This window comes from Lithobates pipiens, unplaced genomic scaffold, assembly GCF_037356315.1.
Source record: "Lithobates pipiens isolate NorthernLeopardFrog02 unplaced genomic scaffold, aLitPip1_a1.2 Scaffold_8, whole genome shotgun sequence".
Taxonomy (NCBI): Eukaryota; Metazoa; Chordata; class Amphibia; order Anura; family Ranidae; genus Lithobates; species Lithobates pipiens.
In genome coordinates, this window is record NW_027507903.1 from 91,319,331 (window position 1) to 91,341,030 (window position 21,700).

Consider the following 21,700-nt stretch of genomic DNA (forward strand, 5'->3'; position numbering starts at 1 on the left):
TCTAGAGCATTCCAAACTGCCAGAAGCTCCTTCTGGTTTGAGGAACGACCTGCCTCTACATTCGACCAGGTTCCTTGGGCTAAGATTCCCTCTAAGTGGGCACCCCAACCCAGAGCACTGGCATCAGTCGTGACCACCACCGTGGCTTGTGGGGACCAGGGAAGACTCTTGTCCAGGTTGACCTGGGCCCGCCACCACCACAGAGACCTCCTGACGGCAAAAGATAGGGGCATAACCTTATCCAGGCTCTGCTCCCTGCCATCCCAATAACGGAGCATAAGTCTCTGCAACGGGCGCTGATGATGCCTTGCCCAGGCCACCGCTGGAAAGCATGATGTCATCAATCCTAGAACTCTCATAACCTCCCTGATCTGGGCTTCCCGTCCTGATTAAAGCTGGGCTACCGCCTGCTCTAGCTTGTTGATCTTCTCCGCAGGAAGAAACACCCTCATCTCCACTGAAGAGATCCTGTACCCTAAATACAGGACTTCCTGTGAGGGGGTCAACTGGGATTTTTCCTGGTTGATCATCCACCCCAGTGAACGCAGGAAACCCAAGGCCTCCTGCACGTCCTTCTGAAGCTGTTGGGCTGACTGAGCTATAAACAGTAGATTGTCCAGATATGGAATCACTGTTATAGCCCTGAGCCTTAACGGGGCCAGCGCCTCTGCCAGTACCTTTGTAAACATCCTTGGAAAGGCCGAGAGCCCGAAAGGGAGAGCTCGAAACTGGAGGTGTACCACTCCCATGTTCGTCCTCACTGCCAGCCTGAGAAACCTCTGGGACTCCGGATGAATCGGGATATGCAAATATGCATCCCTGAGATCCACGGTGGTCATGTGACAACCCCGAAACAGAAACTTGGTTACCGAGAAGATTGACTCCATACGGAACCGCTTGTATTTTATGAACCTGTTCAGGGGGCGGAGATTCAGTATCAACCTGAATTTCCACGAAGGTTTCTTTACCACAAAAAAGTGGGAGTAGACTCATTCCTCTGGAGGCACCTGCACCAGTACTTCTTGGTCCACCAGGTCTCCCAGAAGAATACCCAGAGCCTTTGCCTTCTTTTGGTCCCTTGGTAACCTGGTTTCCTGAAAATTCGGGAGGGGAACTGAACCAAACTCCAACCTGTAGCCATTCCTTATTACATCGCGTATGAACGGACTTCCGGTTGAAGCATCCCATTGTGGAAGGAACTTCCCCAGCCTTCCCCCCCACCAGGACACAGGAGTCACTGGGTTTTAGGGGAGGGTTGAGGAGGATTGAATAAGATTCCTCTTCTGCCCCTTCCCTTGTGACCTGACCAATGTTTTTTAGGGCGAACCTCCCTTTCCTGCAGGTTCTGCTGCCTAGAGCCTCAAAAAAAGCGCTTTCCTTCAGCCTTCTTTTTCTTCTCTGGGAAAGCTTTCTTACTATCCTGCATGCGCTCTAACGCCTCTTGCAGGCCGGATCCGAACAAGTGGTCCCCTGAAAAAGGTAATCCACACAGCTTCAATTTCGAAGCTGCGTCCCCTGTCCAGGTTTTAAGCCAAACGGCCCTTCTGGCTGCGTTCACTAATGCGGCAGATCTAGCAGCCAATTTGACTGATTCTGCGGAGGCATCGGCCAAAAACCCAACTGCATTGAACAGTAGCAGAAAGGACTTCAACAGTTGTTGCCTGGAAGTGCTCGCTGAGATATGAGATTGTAACTGTGTAAGCCAGCACTCTAAGTTTCTGGCCACACAGGTAGCTGCTAGGGCTGGTTTAAGCCCAATCGAAGAGTCATCCCAGGCCCTCTTAAGCAGCACTTCTCCCCTCTTATCCATGGGATCCCTGAGAGAACCCATATCATCAAAGGCCAAATCTGTCTTTTTAGAGACTTTAGCCAAGGGAGCATCAATTTTGGGAACCTTGTTTCAGGGATACACCGCATCCGTCTCAAAAGGGAACCTCCTTTTAAGGCTACCTAAAAAAAACAGCCTCTTTTCCGGTTGTTCCCACTCCAGCAGAATCGCCTCAATCAGCGATTTATGGACGGGGAATACCCTGTCTTTCAGTACACTCGACCCTTGATACATCATGTCGTGTTTTGAAAGTTGGACCTGTTCTTCCCTGATCTCCAATGTGTCATATATTGCCTTAAGGAGGTCGCTCACATCGTCCAAAGACAGCTTGTATCTGGATGATCTAGTGGACTCTTCCTCCCCCTCTGACTCAGAAGTAAACTCTGTCCTAGAGGAGGCTAACGACCTTGGTACCCTCTCCTTATCCACCTCTTCCTCCGGACTTGGTTCAGACAAGGAGGGCATACTCACGGCCCTGGGTAAGGAGACAGAAGGACCCTGCATCCTATCCATCATGCTCTTGAATGACTGGAAAGTGGATGCTATTTCATCCTTTACGGATGTCAAAACTTTGTGGCAAGCTGCCACCGAGTCCTCTTCAACCAGGCTACTGACACAATCCGGGCAAAGCGGCTTCTTCCAACCGGTGCCTAACTTAGCCCCACACACGGCACATTTCCTTCTGGGTAAAGGTATCTGGGCTCTGTCCTGTTTGACCTAAAAACAAAGAAAAACAGGGTCCCATTAGAATACCACCCCTGACCCACACCACTGTGCTTCCAGGGTCTGCCTAGGAAGTGCCCCCCTCACCAGCAGGTTCCCCACCCCGGGAGGGTACTATGGTCAGAGTGACCCCTCCACCCCCCAGTGTAAGTCCTGGTCTGCCCTCACCAAGCTTACCTGAGAGGTACTGGAGCCTGCCGAACCAGAGTCCACCTGCACAACTGCGCCCTCCATGGTTCCAGTGTCTTACTCAGTCTCCCTGAGCCTTTACACCACTCCAGACAGCCCTGTAGCCACACTACTACGCCCAAAGGACTGGAACAGGTCCCGCAGCGCCCCCTGATGACGCGAATCCGGCGGAAGCGTGTCTGTCACACTTCCGGACGCCGGAACGCAAAAACTCCACCGACTCACGTGGTGCGTTCCTTACGAACGCCAGCCAATGGATCCGAACGTCTCTCGCCTGCCATCCGACCGACCAGGTATGAGCGGTTAGCGAGGTAGAGGGGGAGATTGCTGCACATCGGGGTCCCGTTCTCTCCGAACGTTTAATGACAGCGGAGACTGATAGCTACCCTCTCCTCCCACCGAACGGACTGAGGGGTTCTATGGGCCAGGTCCACCAGGTGCTCCCCCCAGGACATCCCCTGAGAAGAAGGAGCTCCCCTACTAGTTCCGACGTGCTCCTTTCCATCCGGCAGGAAACACAAAAACTGAGGAGGGCCTGGAGGACCACCCCTTTATTTGATTGGGTTGACGTGTTTCCTGTCCTGGAGGGAGGAGCCCTATATCTCAGAGGCTGTCCTGGAAGACGATATGAGAAAAATGGATTTGTGTATAGGCTGCCTAATCTTAGAAAAAGGTTTGCAATTCTAGTCCTTTTATTTCTGTCTGTACAAAGGTTTTCCCTTTATATATCTTTCTTTAGCTTCATTCCCTAACAACACTTATGACACTCACTGGAGTGGAGTGTAATTTTATAGTCTATATAATACAGTATTTTATTGCTACTGAATACCCAGCACGCCACATTATTTATGATTTTTTGCTCTTGACATAAAGTGTTTAACTATCTGAAAGTATGATGATGGACTTGACTTGGACTTCATTATTTCTCTATGAAAAAGGACTTCGTTAAAAGTAATGCTTTTGTACAAATTGGAGACATTGAAACCACTGAAAAAAGCCACAGTGCACTTCTGTTTTCCTTTCTACTGGGACACATTCTGAAAATCACTTACTTCCCGTTGTCTGTGATTTATTTGGTCAGACTGCAATTATTTCCACCCATGCGGTTTTAAGTGTATAAAATAACACACAGTATATTTACTCTTGTCTCTTTAAATCGACCTAATGTATAAAATAGGTTCCTCATCATTAAATGCCATACAAGGATTTTATTTTTAAAACTTGAAATATTTTACTGAACAGTTACATACAACTGTAAAATATATGATGGGGAAGTTATTCATGGTTCAGGATCAATTGGTCCATCAATATTAAACTAATTTTACCAAACTCTTTTCCATCATCCACAATCAGTGCTTCTGGTCATGCTCTCATATGTTGAAAGAAAATCCATTATTAAATAGGGATCATACATTTACAAGAGAAGATAACATTTATTTAATCAGCAGAGTTTTATTGAACCTCTCATATTTCCTCTTTTTACCGAAAGAGTCAGGCTGGGTTCACACTGTTGCGAACTGGATGTGGATTCCCCATATCGAATTAGCATGTCAGGAGATTGTGACTGCCTCCCTATGGAGCCGGTTCACACATATCCAGAGCGGCTTTGGTGCCAAATGCACAGGAGTCCCGTGCGTCTTCTGGTCTATTTCAGGTCGTAATTCAGTCAAAAATACAGGCTGGCATGTGTCCACTTGACCAATTAGAATAGTCCTGATTCACCCAAGAAGCCCTAAAGAAGGAGGGGGAGAAGGGCTAGACTTTTAAATCTCTGACTGCTGTACTGGCTGCCTGGGCAGTCAGAGCTAATCGCTAGGAATGAGCCTGATGTTTGAGATGAACATAAGTTTGACTCGAACATCAGGTGTTCGCCGAATTTAGAACATTATGGGGCGTTCACAGGAAATTTGAGCGCCCGCGGAACGCCCCATAATGAATGGCGAGACCGTCAATGCACTGCAAGATTGCAGTGCATTGATGGCTGCTGATTGGCCAAAGCATTCACCTGACCTGCATGCTTTGGCCAATCACAGCAGCACTGTGAGAGCCATGATTGGCCAAAGGCCTTTGGCCAATCATGGCTTAGGGGGCTGAGTCGGCACATGTCCCTCTGCCCAGGCTAGTATGTGGTTCCCCTCCTTCAGAGGTGAACGACTCTTCGTACAGCCTTGGTGGTTTATATAGGCCACTGCAGTGGCATTGTCAGACTGAACCCTGATAGGGCAGTCCTGAAGCTCCACCGTCCAGGACCGTAGGGCCAGACGTACTGCCCGTAACTCCAGTACATTGCAGGATCTGTTCTGTCCTTGACCATTTCCCCTGAGCTGTGAGCCCCTCTAGGGTCTCTCCCCAGCCTGAGAGACTGGCATCTGTGGTCAGTATCCAAGTTACTGGGAGGAAGGATCTTCCCTTTCACAGGTTATGATCCTGCAACCACCAGTTTCTTTGAAATCCTTTGAGGCGTCAACAGCGAAACACCGCGCTCTAGGAATATCTATCTTATTTTTAGCCAGATCATCCTCTTGGTTATGCCTGTCAGGTCGTTTGACCTAAACCTTTATGGACTGGCAGATACCAACTGCTGCAACAGCTGGCTGAATAGCTGAAATGGCCATATAAAAGGAAGCCTTTAATACTGACTCCAATTTATTGTCAGCAGGGTCTTTCAAGCCCTGTGCGTTATCTACTGCACAAGTTAAGTTCTTGTTTAAGGAAGAGACTGCTACATCTGTGGCAGGCATGCTCCACTTCTTAACAAACTTTTCATCCATGGGATATAAAAGGGAAAACCTCTTGGGATGAACAAAAAAAATTCTGTCAGGATGTTCCCAATCAGCACGCACCGCCTGTTCCAACAGAAGGTGTAAGGAGAGAGCCTGTGTGTTCAGGGACCCCAAAGAGGACCGGGGGGGGGGGGGGCTCAGTAACCTCTGCAAGAGGCAACTTAAAGGCAAAACTGCGACTGAGAGGCAGATATCAACTGCATATCTTTTTGTCCAGATTGCTCAGAAGAGGACTGCCAGCCCCTCCACAGAATCCTGAGATTTTAGCTCTTCCCCATCCTCAACCCATTCCTGCTCCAAACTAGGAGGCTCCGGGGAGGGGGATCTGTCACGCTTCTTGCCACCCTGCGGGATGGATGTAATCATGCCAGCAATCCTGTATTCTAACCCAGCTAGGGCAGAGGACAGTTCATTCTTGGTGATAAAGGGTGAAGCAGCAGCATTGACTGTAGGCAAAATACCAGATAGGTGCAGGGATACGACTAGGTTCATCAGGCACTACTGATGACATAAGCATGCCTTTCCCTGTAGTGTTAGTCCCGCACCTCTTTTTTGAAGACATTTACAAGCCACAAAAAGACAATACCTGGGTGTAGTATTAACACACTTCAGAAGGGAGACCCTTTAACAGGGCTCACCAAGCCCCTATGCAACAACACTGCTAAGCACCTTTAGCCTGCCAAGCAACACCTGGTCAGAGCCTGTTCTGTGTCCCTGGTCTGTGTCCCACAGCTGCCTGGAAGCACTGCATGCTTGGCATACACAGCTTAAATACACATGCTTGGCATACACAGCTTAAATACAAATGGACACGGCTGTAATCGCATATGACGCAAATCTTTGTGCACCCAGATAAAGGCTATGGCACATGTGCAGCTCTACCACGTGTGCCATGGCCGCCAAACAAACAAACTGCTGAGCACAGCAGCGGTCTTGCGACTGCACGTGCGCCATGGTGTAGCAAGAGGCAAAATGGAGCACCATCATGCTCCATCATCCATCACTCAGATCCCGCTCCCCTATGTGGATGGGTATCTGGGACATTGTACCCCTACTCAATCACCATAATAGATTTTCTTTAAGATTATGGCGCAGGGTTCCCCTTAATATCCATACTAGACCTGAAGGGCCTGGCATGGATTTTGGGGGGACCCCCACCCAATTTTTTTTTTTACATTTTGGTGCAGAGTTCAACTAGTATACATACCAGACCCAAAGCGCCTTGTAATAGACTTGGGGCGGGAACCCAATGCTGTTGTTTTCAATGATTTTTATGTATATTGCCGGGATCCGACAATAAATTACAGTTTTGAATTACATTTTTTCCTTTATAAATGTAATTTTGCTGTGGTACTGTTCTAAACATGGGAAAGATGTGCTACTTTACAGGCAGACTAAGGACAACCCCCAGGCAAGATATTTAAAGGAATACTTAATTTTTATTGTTTCACTTCAAGCATTATAAAAAAATCGCTGCTCTGAAAAAAATATCAATTTATAAAACTTTTTTTGCATTGATACATGTCCCCTGGGGTAGTACTTGGGTCACCAAACACTTTTTATGGAAATAACATATAACATATAAGCCTTTAAAATGAGCACTTTTGATGTTTCATGTTTCCCATAGACTTTAATGGTGTTCGCACAAATTGTTTGCCTGTTCACAAGTTATGGTGCCGGCAGAACCGGGGGGTGTTCAGCTCATCCCTACTAATCACCCATGGAGGTAGGTGCAGCAGGGACCAGGGGTATGAGGAGGGTGTAAGTTCACCTTTATAATTTTTGCAAAAATGATGAACTTACACTTTAAGGATTGGACAGGCCTCCATGTCTAGAACTCATCCTTCGGTACATTTTTCCTAAATAGAGTGGAACCTTGGATTACAAGCATAATCCATTCCAGGAAAATTCTTGTAATCCAAAGCACTCGCATATTAACCCTTTCCCGCCGAGCGAACGCAGATCTGCGTACTCGGCTTCCGGGGGGTATACCGGGATGATGCCCGCACCTGCAGGCATCATCCCGGTACCGTTTTCTTCAGCAGGTGATTGGCTTTCCAGCCATAACAGCCGATGCGGCTAAAAGCCGCTCGGCTGTTATGCTGGAGGAGCGGGAGGGGATGTGCCCCCCTCCCACCGCAGTTACCGGTGCTCCCGTTCGATCGGGAGCACGATTCAAGTTGCGCCGCCTCCGGCCACTGGGGAGGAACTGGAACGAAGCCGTAATCGGCTTCGTTCCAGTCTCCTCATAGTAAACACGGAAGCGACGTCATGACGTCACTTCCCGTTTACTCGGCTGCCAATGGCGCCGGTTTTAAAAAAATATACGGTATTCAGAATCGCCGTTTTCAGCGATCTGAATACATTGAAGTGTAAAGGAGGGGTGGGGGGTCTTTTAGACCCCCGATCCCTCCATAAAGAGTACCTGTCACCACCTATTACTGTCACAAGGGATGCTTCTGTCCTTGTGACAGCAATAAAAGTGATCAAAATTTTTTTTTTTTTTAAACTATTTAGTCATTTTAAAATAAATAAAATAACTAAAAAAAAATTTTTAAAGCGCCCGCCGTCCCCGCGAGCTCGCGAAGCAAAGAAAACGCATACGGAAGTCGCGCCCGCGTATGTAAACGGTGTTCAAATCACACATGTGAGGTATCGCCGTGATCGTCAGAGCGAGAGCAATAATTCTAGCACTAGACCTCCTCTGTAACGCTAACCTGGTAACCGTAAACATTTTTTAAAGCGTCGCCTATTGAGATTTTTAGGTACCGTACTTTGTCGTCAATCCACAAGTGCGTGCGATTATAAAGTGTGACATGTTTGGTATCTATTTACTCGGCGTAACATTATCTTTCACATTATGCAAAAAAATTGGGCTAATTTTACTTTTTTTTTTAATTCATGAAAGTGTCCCTTTTCCCAAAAAGTTGCGTTTAAAACACCGCTGCGCAAATACTGTGTGACATAAAATATTGCAACAATCGCCATTTTATTCTCTAGAGTCTCTGCTAAAAATATATATATATATATAATGTTTGGGGGTTCCAAGTAATTTTCTAGCAAAAAATATGGATTTTAACTTGTCAACACCAAATGCCGAAAATAGGCTTAGTCATGAAAGGGTTAAAGTGAGTTCCCCATAGAGTGAAAACAAAGTAGTTCATTCCGCATTGACTTCTATTGCATGCAATAACGCATGTGGCCAGGGATGGAGGGGCGCTGGAAAGCCTTGTAAATACTCAGGGACAGCTCGGCTGAACTCGGAAAGGCTAGGAAACACTCGGGAATGGAGTATCTCCAAATATTTCAGAGTGATTCAGAGTATTTCTGAGCGGCTCTGAACAGCTCCTAATCGTTCCGAGTGACACCGACGCCCCCACACCTCTGGCCAAATGTGGTACTGCACACCCCAATGGCTTGGATCCTGCTCCTTTTGTGAGACAACACTCTGCAAACTGAGTCAGGATTTTTTTTTTTAAAGTTGCTAGTCTTTCAAAACGCTCGTTAACCAGGTTACTTGTAAACCAAAATTCCATTGTAGCTTGTTAAAATATCTTCACTAACATTTCTGGGTTTACCTTCTAACCAAGACCATGGAGTCCAATCCAAGTCAAATTTTTATTGGATAGAATGGCCATGGGCATCTAGAATTCACACTTTGGCAGGTTTTTATAAAGTGATTGTAAAGTCAATTTTTTTTTTCTATAAAAATAACAAACATGTTATATTTACTCACTCTGTGTAGTGGCTTTGCACAGAGCAGCCCAGATTGCCCTCTTCTTGGGTCTCTCATTGGTGCTCCTGGCCCCTCCCTCATGTTGAGTGCCCCCACAGCAAGCAGCTTTCTATGGGGGCACCCGAGCCACTGCTCTGTATATCCATTTAGACACAAAGCCACAGTTCGGCGCCCGTCCTGTTCTCACCTCATTGTCTAACTGACTTTGACAGCAGCGGGAGCCGATGGCAAAACTGCTGTGTCTCAGCCAATTAGCAGGGAGAGTCCCGGAGGGCCGAGGCACTTATGGACATTGCTGGATTGAGAGAGAGCTCAGGTAAAGATTAGGGGGGCTGCTGTACACAGAAGGCTGTTTATCTTAATGCATAGAATGCATTAGGATAAAAAAATATATATATCTGCCTTTACAACCACTTTAAACAGTTATAGTAAAATGTCTTGAGCAACATTTCAGTGTCTGGCCTCTAGCAAAAAGCCAAGAAGAGGGTCTTGCACATCTCATGGTAGACTTTAAATACTGGAAAACAAAATATTAACTTTAAAATCTTTTACTGAATGTCAACTGTTCTGCGGACATTTGGGATAATTAAGATCACATCGCTGAAGACTCAAGAAGTGAGCTGTACAACTGAGGCCGCGTACACACGGGCGGATTGTCTGCCCAACTAAGTTCGGCAGACAATCCGACAGACAGTCCGTTCAAAATTAGCATGAACGGACTTGACCACACACGATGAGCAGACAGTCCGCTGAAAGCGTGCGTGATGACGTGTACAGCACGTACGACGGGACTAGAAAAACGACGTCCTATACACTGCAATGCAACCTTCGGCCATGTAAACCCTTTCTGAGCATGCGCCATACTTAGTCCATCCAACTTGCCTACACACGAGCGGACTGTCCGCTGAAACCAAGTTTGGACGGACAAAACCAAGTTTGAACTTTTTGGACTGTCTTACGGAAATTCCGTAAGACTTTGTTCGTCAGATTGTCCGCTGAAAAAGTCCGCTGAAGCCCACACACGAGCGGATTGTCCGCTGAAACACGGTTCAGCGGACTAAGTTGGACAGACAATCCGCCCGTGTGTACGCGGCCTCACTGATATTCAAGATACTGAACTATTTTAATCTAAAACTCACAAACTGGGCTTTGATGAGGAAAATGAATACCACCCTAACCCCTAGGAACAGTTAAGGACCCCCACTGATCTGTTGGGCTAACATTTCACCTTTGGGTAGAGTTCTTGACTTTAAAGTGAAAGTTCAGTCAAAAGCTAACTAAGGCTAAACCTACTATTTAGCCTTAGCCTACTATTTTAGCCTTAGTTAGATAGACTATTCTATCTAACCCTGTAAAGAAAAAAGCCATATACTTACCTATTCTGAAGCCACTCCCGTCACATAATCTCTCCAGTAGTGGCTTCTGTATACAAAAAAGATTGCCGAAAACAGCTACAAATGCCTGGGAGATGACCTCACCCATAGGGCTTATTATAGGGCATCCAATGTCGCCTGAGCTTACTATAGGGCAAATAATGTCGACTGCCCCTCTTCTACACTGAAGCCACCACTGGCAGCTGATCATAAGACCGGGCTGGAGCAGCTTATGAATAGGGTTAGATAGAATAGGATTAGAATGGGAGTAGGTTTAGCCTTAGTTCACTTTTGACTGAACTTTGACTTTAGGTGGGGTTGTTAACAAATATGCACCAGTCACTTTAGTTTTATTTAACTTTACAATTTTAGAGCCCAAGATGATTTTATATGTTCATTGTTTGATCACATAAAAACAACCACTGCTTTTTGGGGCAACAATACTCCCCCTTTATCAGGGCTTACCAATTATATTGAGGACTTGAATGGAGTCACAAGATATTGTAACCAAATACCTATATTGTGTTAAATCCAAACTCTCCTTGGTACTGCAATCATAAAATGTAGCTAGCGGCACAGATACAAAAAGTGAAAAATTTGAACATACCTGTTTATTGCACAATTTGTACTGTTTGTAGGCACCAGTACAAGTAATGGCTGTAGATCCACTTTGTCCCAGTGGTCTATCTCGGAGCAGATTTAGGGAGGTGGAACCTTGTCTAGTAGCATCAGGGAATGAACTTTGTGCCATCGGAAGGGGCTGGGAATGAGAAAACTGCGGATTTGATGAAGACTGAGAAGACTCTTGCCTGATTGAAGAATAAAGCTCATCCTGGTAAAGATGACTATGATGAGTTGATGGGAGGCTGAAGGACTGGCCCTGGGCTGTATTTTGTCCAGACATAGGCTGTCGCCCTAGCTGAATCTGTCTTTTTTTTCTTGGGATGTTTTGGCCTGTGTCACTTTGTAGAGGTAATATATAAGGAATCTTTCCATAGCCATATGATCCTGGACTAATTGGAGTTCTTGTCCTGTTTCTAGATAAAAAAAGAAGAAAAAAAAAATATTCTTTCAATATTTAAAATACAATATACACAGTAAGGTGTACTGTAAAACATGCTGCTTCTTAATTTAGATGATTATGATCAGAAACTGAAAACTGAGATAAAAGTCAGGTTGTAAGTGGGGTAACACGGGATGCAACAAATACCCTCAATGGTTATTTTCAAGCAAAACAAAACAACCATCTAAATTTGACATTTCAGGCCATAATGAATAGTTCCCTCAATTTAGGAATGACAAATTTGTGCCTATCAAGAGGAGATTTTTTCATGTAACTTGCAAACTTTCAGCCATTCTAAATCCTCTACGGGTAACTCTTGAAAAGAAGCAGAGGCAGCCAAGACCATACCAGTAAAAATTCAGTGAGACTCTACTTGTTAAACTGCAAGTGGCATCTCAATGAATCATTACTGTATTGATTTTGAAGCCTGCAAATGCAATCTCAATTGCACATGCAGACTTCATCTCTGCATGTGGAATCTCAATTCATTTTTATTTAAAAAAAAGTATCTAGTCTCTACTGTAATGCTAGATTAGATTACTGGGCTGCATCATAAAAACAGCCTTATATATCATAAAAGACAATGGCCCTTGCCATGCATTTCTATTACAATGAATGCATTCTTTTTTCATCCTAATACTCAAACTCGCTGGTGTTTTTCTCAAGTTTACACAATGGAATCACACATCTAGTGCATAGATTGGTCGTTCCCCTGTATGCCTTGCCTAGCATACACTCTCCAGTTTCAGACTCATTCTGCAGTCAACACTCGCACCACACAAACTGCATTTAACACTATCTATGTTTTACCCATAGATATTGTACTCTGAGCTCAGACACATAGTCAAGAGAGTCAGAACTCAGTGCCGAAGCTCAGTTCTGCAGCAGCCGCACCTGCATTAACCACTCAGTGATCAGCCACCACAAAAAAGTGTTAACCCCCCTCAGTCCTCAATGTAGAAGCATTAACCCCTTACCCATCTGCCTCAGCTCAGTTTTGGTAACCCCTCAATGTTCATTCCTCTGTGCATATGTGAAAACACCTCAACACCCAGTCCACAGCCCATGGGCATTATCTCCTCCTCGCTTAGTTCCTGCGCATTTTAAATTCTTAGTACCTAGTTCTTATAGGATTCTTCCTATGGTCATTCCATTCACGCGCCTCTCTTATGAGTAACGCCTGCTGTCATACCTTTCACAATTCTCTCTTGCACAAACTGCCCAGCTTTAGAGAAGTTGACTTGCTAGCCTTCAAGAGAGTAGGGATGTTTGAACCTGATAGGACCTATCCTTTAGGAACAGGGCTTAAACAACAAAGCCATGAAAGCCAGCCAATGAGAAGCAGGATGGAGGACCAGCCCTTGGGACAGAAGGTCTTAGGAGCCCACAGAGAGTCTGTACCATGTCCCCTTGAGCCAGTTCAGTGCAATGAGAGTCATTGGAATGCTCTTCATCTTGATTTTGTGGCACAGACAAGGGAGAAGCTGTAGAGGAGGAGAGGCACTGATAAGGTGGAACTGATCCTATCTGTACTCTTTTGAGTGTGTATTGTGGTAGACAATTCCTTAGTTGAGTATGATGACAATTGTATGGCCAAAGAGTCAGTTCCTAAAGGAAGGCAGGGAGTAAGATTGGGAGCTACAGCCCTGTGTAGAGAGAATACTGCCCTCAGAGCCATGTGCTGCGGGGTGAGTCAGTCAACGAGGCCATCTGACACCTTGCCCCTGCGCTTGTGATCTGTCATGTGGGATGCACTGTTCCCAGATGGGTACACACAACCTCCACAGCTGTAGAGAAGGAAGAGTGAAGCCTTCTGTGCAAGGCAATATAAGCTGCTGAACCTTAATAGGCATACAAAGATAAATGTGATGTACAGTGAGGAGCTAGAAGCTGCTGATGCAGAGAAGAAACCCCAAAAGAAGAGAATCATGTGCATATGCACAGGGACACAACTGAAAATGAGGCCACACAGTAGTGCCAGATGAGACAGACCTGCACTAATAGACCTCCGGTAAAATGGAAATGACAGAAGTATGAATGCAGACATCATTTAAAACCTGACAGAAGTTCTAACTTTTTTGTTAATCTATCCAAAACTAATAAAGTGTTAGCTGAAGTTGGGCTTTAATTTATAAAAGCCGAACAAGTTAAATCATATTCACTTTCATTTGTTTTCCATTCATTACTATATACACATCTGGAGGTATCTGGAGGGCCCATTTTTTTAAAGGGGGATTCCAGATTCTAATAAACACCTAGTCTACAAATTCCCACACCCACCAGGCCAGGGTTGTGGGAAAGATACTGTATGTCCTGATTAACTTAGCTAATCAGTCTAGGTCATCCTCCAGGTGGAAATGGGCACATCAGAACTAAATGCACCATCTCTACCATGTGCAGAGATGGTCAGTTGAGTTGTTAGAAAAATATATTCTGGGCAAATTGCATAGCTTACAGAAACAGAAATATAATCCCCTTCATTATTTGACTACTTTAAAATTATGAAAGCTCAGATCTGGTTGGTTGCCCTACACTTTAGTTCAGCATTAATGTATTAGTCAAGTCTATCTAAATCTGCTGTAGAATCTAACACTGCCCTCTCCTTAGATTGACAATGCTACTGCCCAAAAGTGCCTCCTTTACTTTCTCTTCCATCCAGAGTGGAGACACACTAAGATAGGAAATGCGTTACTGGCTGGATCTCCAGGTAAAATAAAGGAAAAAAAGCCAAAATAATTAATACAAACACATTTAAGGATCGGTAATTTTTTTCCTTTTCAGGCTTAACCACTTCAGCCCCGGACCATTTTGCTGGTCGGTCAAAGACCAGACCACTTTTTGCGATTCGCCACTGCATCAGTTTAACTGACAATTGCGCGGTCATGGGACGTGGCTCCCAAACAAAATTGACGTCCTTTTTTTCCCACCAATAGAGCTTTTTTTTGGTGGTACTTGATCACCTCTGCAGTTTTTATTTTTTGCTCTATAAACAAAAATAGAGCGACAATTTTGAAAAAAATGCATTATTTTTTACTTTTTGTTCTAATAAATATCCCCCAAAAATATATAAAAAAACATATTTTTTCCCTCAGTTTAGGCCGATACGTATTCTTCTACATATTTGTGGTTAAAAAAAATCGCAAAAAGCGATTATTGATTGGTTTGCGCAAAAGTTATAGCGTTTACAAAATAGGGGATAGTTTTATGGCATTTTTATTAATAATTTTTTTTACTAGTAATGGCGGTGATCAGTGATTTTTATTGTGACTGCGACATTATGGCGGACACATCGGACATTTTTGACACATTTTTGGGACCATTGTCATTTATACAGCAATCACTGCTATATAAATGCAGTGATTCCTGTGTAAATGACACTGGCAGTGAAGGGGTTAACCAGTGGGTGGCAGTGTAGGGGTTAAGTGTTCCTAGGGGTGTGTTACTAACTGTTGGGGGCTGGGCTTTCATTTAGTGAACACTGATCTCTGCTCCAATCACATGGAGCAGAGATCAGCGTCACTAGTTGCTAGGCAGAACGGTGAGATGCTGTTTACAACGGCATCTCTCCGTTCAGCCACCCCGTGAGATGATCGTGAGTATGCCCGCGGCGATCGAGTCCACGGGACCCACAACCAGACTCACGGGGGTCCCGACCAGCACGCGAGCGGGCCGCCGCCGGGGCCCTCGCGATGGCAGGGCGGCATTAGAGATTGGACGTACCTGTACTCCAATATGCCTGCCCGTGCCATTTTGCTGACGTACATCGGCGTGCGCTGGTCGGAAACCGGTTAATGCCAATTTAAGGTTTTTTTTTATGGTTAATATTATTTGCTAAAAATGTCAGCATTAGAGTAATTTATAAGATTTGTAAAAAAAAATACATGAAGTAGTTTTTGTTGCAAAGTGATGTGCATGTTAAAGTATAAGTACACAATGGGGTTGATTTACTGAAACTAGACTAGAACTAGAAAATCTGGTGCAACTCTGCATAGAAACCAATCAGTTTCCATGTTGTTATAGTCAAAGCTTAAAGAGGGAGTCCGCCGGGACTCCACGTTTTTTTTTTTTTTTTCAAGCCATCAGCTACAAATACTGCAGCTGCTGACTTTTAAAATAGTGACACTTACCTGTCCAGCGCGCCCGCGATGTCGGCACCCGAAGCCGATCTCTCGATCGTCTCTCGGGTGTTGCCGCCGCCATCTTGGGTATGGGAATCAGGAAGTGGAGCCTTTCGGCTTCATTTCCCGGTTCCCTACTGCGCATGCGCGAGTCGCGCTGTGCAATAAGGATGGACCCGCTGCCTCTGGGATCTGTGTGTTTCCCAGCAGGCAGCGGGGGACTTTCGGAAAGGGGCGTAATCTACGCCCCTTTCCGCAGAGAGCTATCCCGGAAGTGGGTGCAGATACCTGTACTGTACAGGTATCTGCACCCCCCTCCCCCCTGAAAGGTGCCAATTGTGGCGCCGGAGGGGGGGAGGGTTCCGATGAGCGGAAGGTCCACTTTAGGGTGGACCTCCGCTTTAACCAAATAAGTTGAAATTGGAAGCTGGCCACCATGCACAGCTGCACCAGATTTTGCACTCTCCCATTTTAGTAAATCGACCCCAATGCCTCTCTCAAACAATAAAGAAATAACCAGCACAATCTTTAAAATGACTGTTGACAGAACAATCCATTAACTATTTCCTACTACTTTCATTTACATGAATGTTACCAGAACATGTTCATAGGTCAGGAATGCAGCTGTCCCCTTCACACTAGTACAGCTGTTGTGCTAACCCTACTGTCCCTAGCTTGTGATTCATACACATTACATACATGCGGCCAGATTACGCAAATATGTAAAACTAGCCAAGAAATTCTAAATAGACTTTCCAGTTTCAACCTGAAAAACAATATTCGTATTGTAAGTATGGAAAATCCCATTATCTTTATGTAGAATAAATACAGTAGAATTATTTTCCCATGAACAAATATAACATATTGATCTAACAGTGTCATGGAAAAATAAATGCCATATGATATGGTAACTCAACATCAAATGAAGTATATTGATAGCCAATTTTTTTTTTTTTGGCACAGAATGTGGTTGAGTAAGAACCCCAGATAGGATTTTAATTGTTTACACACCTTTGGAAAATCCGAAAACACATATTTGTCCGCGGAAAATTTGAAAACCTGCTAGCAAACATTTGCATGCGGAAAATCCAAAAACAATTGTCTGATGGAGTGTACACATGGTCGGATTTACCACCAAATGCCTGTCATCGAACATTTCCTGTCGGAAATTGTGTGTAAGAGGTTTAAAACTCACACTGGGGACTCTAATGCCGACAAAATCCGTCAGATTTTTTCAGTCAGATTTTGGCCCAAATTTCTCGACCGGCGACAGGAGACCGGGGCACCGCCTGTAAAAGAGCTATAAGAAGGCGCAGTGGCCCGGCAGAAGAACCGAAGAGGGGGACAAGACCCCCGAAGTCGGAAGAAGAGGCCGCGGCGACGAAGAAGAATGCCGGGCTCCTCCGCTAGTAAAAGAGCTACAAGAAGATAGCGGAGGAGTCCGGCGAGAAGACCCCCGAAGATGGAAGACCCCCGGAGCTGTGCAATAAATTATTTTATCTTGTGTGTTGTGTTTTTTTTGTACTGTATTTTACAGGTGAAAGGGTAGGGGTACATTGTACCCCATACTCATTCACATAGGGTGGGGGGCCGGTATCCGGGGCCCCCTTATTAAAGGGGGCTCCCGGATTCCGATAAGCCCCCCGCCCGCAGACCCCGACAACCAACGGCCAGGGTTGTCGGGAAGAGGCCCTTGTCCTCATCAACATGGGGACAAGGTGCTTTGGGGTGGGGGGGGCCGCGCGCCCCCCCTTCCCCAAGGCACCCCCCATGTTGAGGGCCTGGTATGGCTCAGGAGGGGGGGTGCTCGCTCGCCCCCCCTTTCCTGGCCGGCCAGGTAGCGTGCTCGGACAAGGGTCTGTTGTGGACTTGGGGGGACCCCCACTCCGATTTTTTTCGGCTTTGGGGGTTCCCCTTTAAGTCCATACCAGGCGGCGGGGCCAGCGAAGTCTCTTTCGCGGGCCCCGCCTACCTGGAGACCCGCTCGAAATGAGCAGACTTTTCTCCGGGCGGGAAAAGTCCGCTCATTTCAAAAGTACGGCCGGATTGTCCGCCCGAAATGTGAGTCCGGCGGGAAGATTGGAGTGCAACACGGCATTCTAAGTCCGCCGTACTTTCGGGTCAAAAAAGTATGCCGGAGGCTACACACGGGGGGATTGTTTGGCGGACTTGAGTTTGCCGGACTTTTCCACCCGCTTGTTTGATCGTGTGTACGCGGCATAAGGGGTTTTAATACTATACGAGTGGAAGGTACTCAGGGAGAGCTAAATGTCCATGGGTTAGGGGTGCAAATTACTTATCTTCCCTTGGGTGCTCTGAAAATAAATTTTAATGTTGGGGGTTCCCACAACTTGGGAAATTTTATCAAGGGGTCACGCCACTTGGAAGGTTGAGAAACCACTGCTCTAGATGCATTTAGATTACAGAAAACATTTCAAAATTGGCATTCTTGTGTGTCCACATCAATGTGCTGTGCTTTCCCTTGCAACCACAAGAATGTTCTCTGCATATAGTATGTAATCTGGTGCACCAAAAGGAATAGTACTTGTAACATGAATAATGAGGATGCCAGAGTTTACATTAGTTATTTCCTCCTCTGAGGCAAACCATTACTCATATAATGACAAGTAATTGTTGCAGTCTCAGAAAAATATTTATAATAAAACAAATATATTTGCCAACACTTTCATTATTATTATTATTATTATCATTATTTTTTTTTACAAATCATTCTTAGGCTACTGTCTCGTGAATCTGATTTAGGGCCCTTTCACACTGATACGTTTTTCCTGGGGTTTTACCTTGCAAGAAAAAGGCAGAAAAATGTTTGCCTTTAAATCTTATGGTGTCTGCATTTTGAAAAGACCTGCTATGCTTCATCTTTGGTGCGGTTTTTAATACCACAGCAAAAATGCAGCTTCCCATTGAACTGAATGGAAATTCAGTTCAAGTCGCAGTAAAATCACAGTGCATTTTTAGTGCGTTTTAGAATCACATGTCCATTTTTCACAGGTGCAGGTTGCCCAAAAATGCACCAGAAACACACAGGAAGTGTATATGGAAAACAGCAAAATTGCGGTAAAAACGCAAATGCATTTTTACAGCGATTTTGCTACATAGCAGTGTGAAAGGGGCCTTAGCGAAGGACAAAACAGCAGTTGTCTTGTTTTATGAGCCAGTGGCTTTGTTCAGATTGTGTATGACCAGGGACAACTTAAGCATTGTATGAAAATTAATGATGCAGCACATGTAGTGTACCATGACAGACAGGCGTGGATTTACTAGAAGTAAACAGAATGTGCACTTTGCTAGTGCAGTTGTACAAATTTGCCATTTTGCATGTAGCACTGATTTTTATATGAGCCCCTAGATGTACTGAAAGCTATTGCCAGAAAGACAGAAAGTGATGGGAAATCCAACATAATATATCTGCCACCAGAACAGGAGGTGATGGTGAATTTTTCAGCGGGGAACCTTATTTTGATGACAGCTCTTCAAGAGGGGGGAATCCTTTACATTTACAGAGATTTTCTCTTACTTCCTGTCCCAGCATACAGAGTTTAGCGATCAGGAGTACGTTATATACAGTTCCCCGTACAAGGATGCACCATGTAACAAACAACAAAGAGGGTTACGTTCCATTCAGCACAGTGTAACCATCATGTGGGTCAGGAGTTCTCAACTCCAGTCCTCTAGACGTCCCAACAGGTCATGTCCCTCAGATCAAACGGCTGTGGTAATTACCAAGGCACTGAAGCTGATCAAATCACCTGTGCAAAATAATGGAGAGCCTGAAAACATGACCTGTTGGGGAGCTTTGAGGACTGGAGTTGAGAAATACTGCTCCAAGCACATCCCTCTCTTCCAAAAGAAAAACCCAAAAATAATATACTTCAATCAACACTCCCACCTGTGGCTCAGGACCTGGGGCAACCAGCATGAGATGTGAGGTACGTGCCCCGGTTCCCATCAGTAGCAACCCCCATTTGAATAGGTATGAACCCAGCCTCATTCTCCCCAGTTTTCCTTTGGTGTCATATTTGTAGTGGTGGCCCATGCATTGTGAGCACACGGGCGCCGCCCCCCTTCTTATCCATGTCCCCAGCCCCTTTCAGAATGCCGGACACATGAATTACTATGGTGGGGATAGGCGGGGGTGTATATTGTGAAGCACGTGATTAGAGCCAGAGGCTCTAATAGGCTTCAAAATAGGGTGGGCTCGGGGCGCAGAGCACTCCGTCCTGATCCTACCCTGTTGTATGACAGTACAGTACACTGTTGGGGTCACACTACAGTTAGGCCCTGCTAATCAACCGGTTTCCCAATTGGCCAAAGCACCAGGTGACCCTATTGGACAACTATCTCTTTGGCAGAAGAGGAGACACACAGGGAAAAAAGCCTGAGGAGCAGACACTGGAGCCGCTGATGCCCTCACTGGAGGAGAGGAGGGGGACAGCCCCAACACTGCTGGAGAGGAGGAGAACAGCCCCACCAATAAAGGAGAGGAGAGCCCGGTCACACAGAGGGTAAGTGCTGCCAGACCACCTGCAGGTGGTCCGGCTGGTGGTCAGTGCCATGAATGGTCTGGCGGGTGCTGCTGTGGTCAGTGGGCGCTGTGGTCAGTGCCTCGGGTGATCCAGTGGGTGCCGCTGTGGTCATTGCCATGGGTGGTCCGGCGGGTGTCGTGAGTAGTCAGTGCCGCAGCCGCCCAGTGGCGGGGGGGTTGGTGCATGTTTGCCGCCTCCCCAAAAAGAGTACCCACCAGCCCCCACTGTATCTGACTGGAGTCAGAAATACCAATTCTAGCTTAAGGAGAATTGAAAAAGTGCACAATTAGTTAATGTGACTCAAGTGTGTCTATTTTTTAAAGTTGTGAACTTTCACATATACAGGAGAGGCATATCTCTGTCTGGGTAATAGCAATGGCTGCTTAGTACTGCATAGTATCATCCCTGCAGCTCCCACAGACTAGAACAGGTCCATTATTATATTAGAATGGTTTATTGGCCAAGAGAAACAACAAGAAGGCAGGGTCAGCAACCCCCAGCACCAGAATTGTCCAATTTTGCAGATTACATCAGGCTAGGATTTAGGGCACCCACAAGAGTAACTAAAGACAAATATAAGCACTACTTACTGTTTGCATTGCAGGCCTGGAGCCTATTTATAAAGGACAGAAATATTTTAAACTTTCTAGCTTCCTATTTTGAGAACCTACTTTACAGCAGGAAAAATGTTAAGGTTATTATTTTTTTATGGAGAAGATTCAATCCACTTCAATAAAAATCTATCCATTTTAAAACAGTGGTGATGATTAGTTAAATTCTCAAGAATGGATTAGGCCGTATTCCTTCACATTTATAGTTGCATTAAAGTTCCCAAAAAGCAAGTGCACTTTTCCTACATTCTATTAAAATAAATTGGACTATCACAAAATAGTCACATTACCCTCTAACAATGAAGGGCGTTGATGCAATGAATGCGACTGGAAACACTAGCCAAAGCAGCTGTGCAAATTCAATCTTACTGTACATGAGAATTATACTTGAAATATCCTTTAACATTTTCAAACTACTTGAGGAAATGCATGCTTTAAATGAAATGTAAAAAGCCAGAAGAACTTTCTAAGTTAGTTATTTGGTTTACCTTTGTGGACGTTAATGTATTGCGGGATCCCATTCTTAAGTAAAATATTTTATGTTCTAAGAAACTCGAAATCATTAAGGTCCAAGAATTCAATTCTCTAAAACGAATTTACTATGTGACCTGTTCTGGTCTAATAAGGTCTCATAAAGAATGTAGCCAGTCCCTAACCAATTAAATGGCCCTGGAACTTTTCCGATAATGGAGGAAATCCAACAAAACTTTATTGTACCTTTGACACACG

At 45.2% G+C, this 21,700-nt stretch overlaps 1 protein-coding gene across 2 annotated transcripts in view; it reads right to left on the bottom strand.

The window, feature by feature from the left end:
- THSD4 (thrombospondin type 1 domain containing 4) overlaps positions 1-21,700 on the bottom strand; it is a 975,100-nt gene that overhangs the window by 695,124 nt on the left and 258,276 nt on the right. For both annotated transcript variants that reach the window (XM_077470293.1, XM_077470292.1), the window contains exon 5: positions 11,240-11,669. In XM_077470293.1, the coding sequence (XP_077326419.1) occupies positions 11,240-11,669 (430 nt within the window). The remainder of the gene's footprint in view (positions 1-11,239; positions 11,670-21,700) is intronic.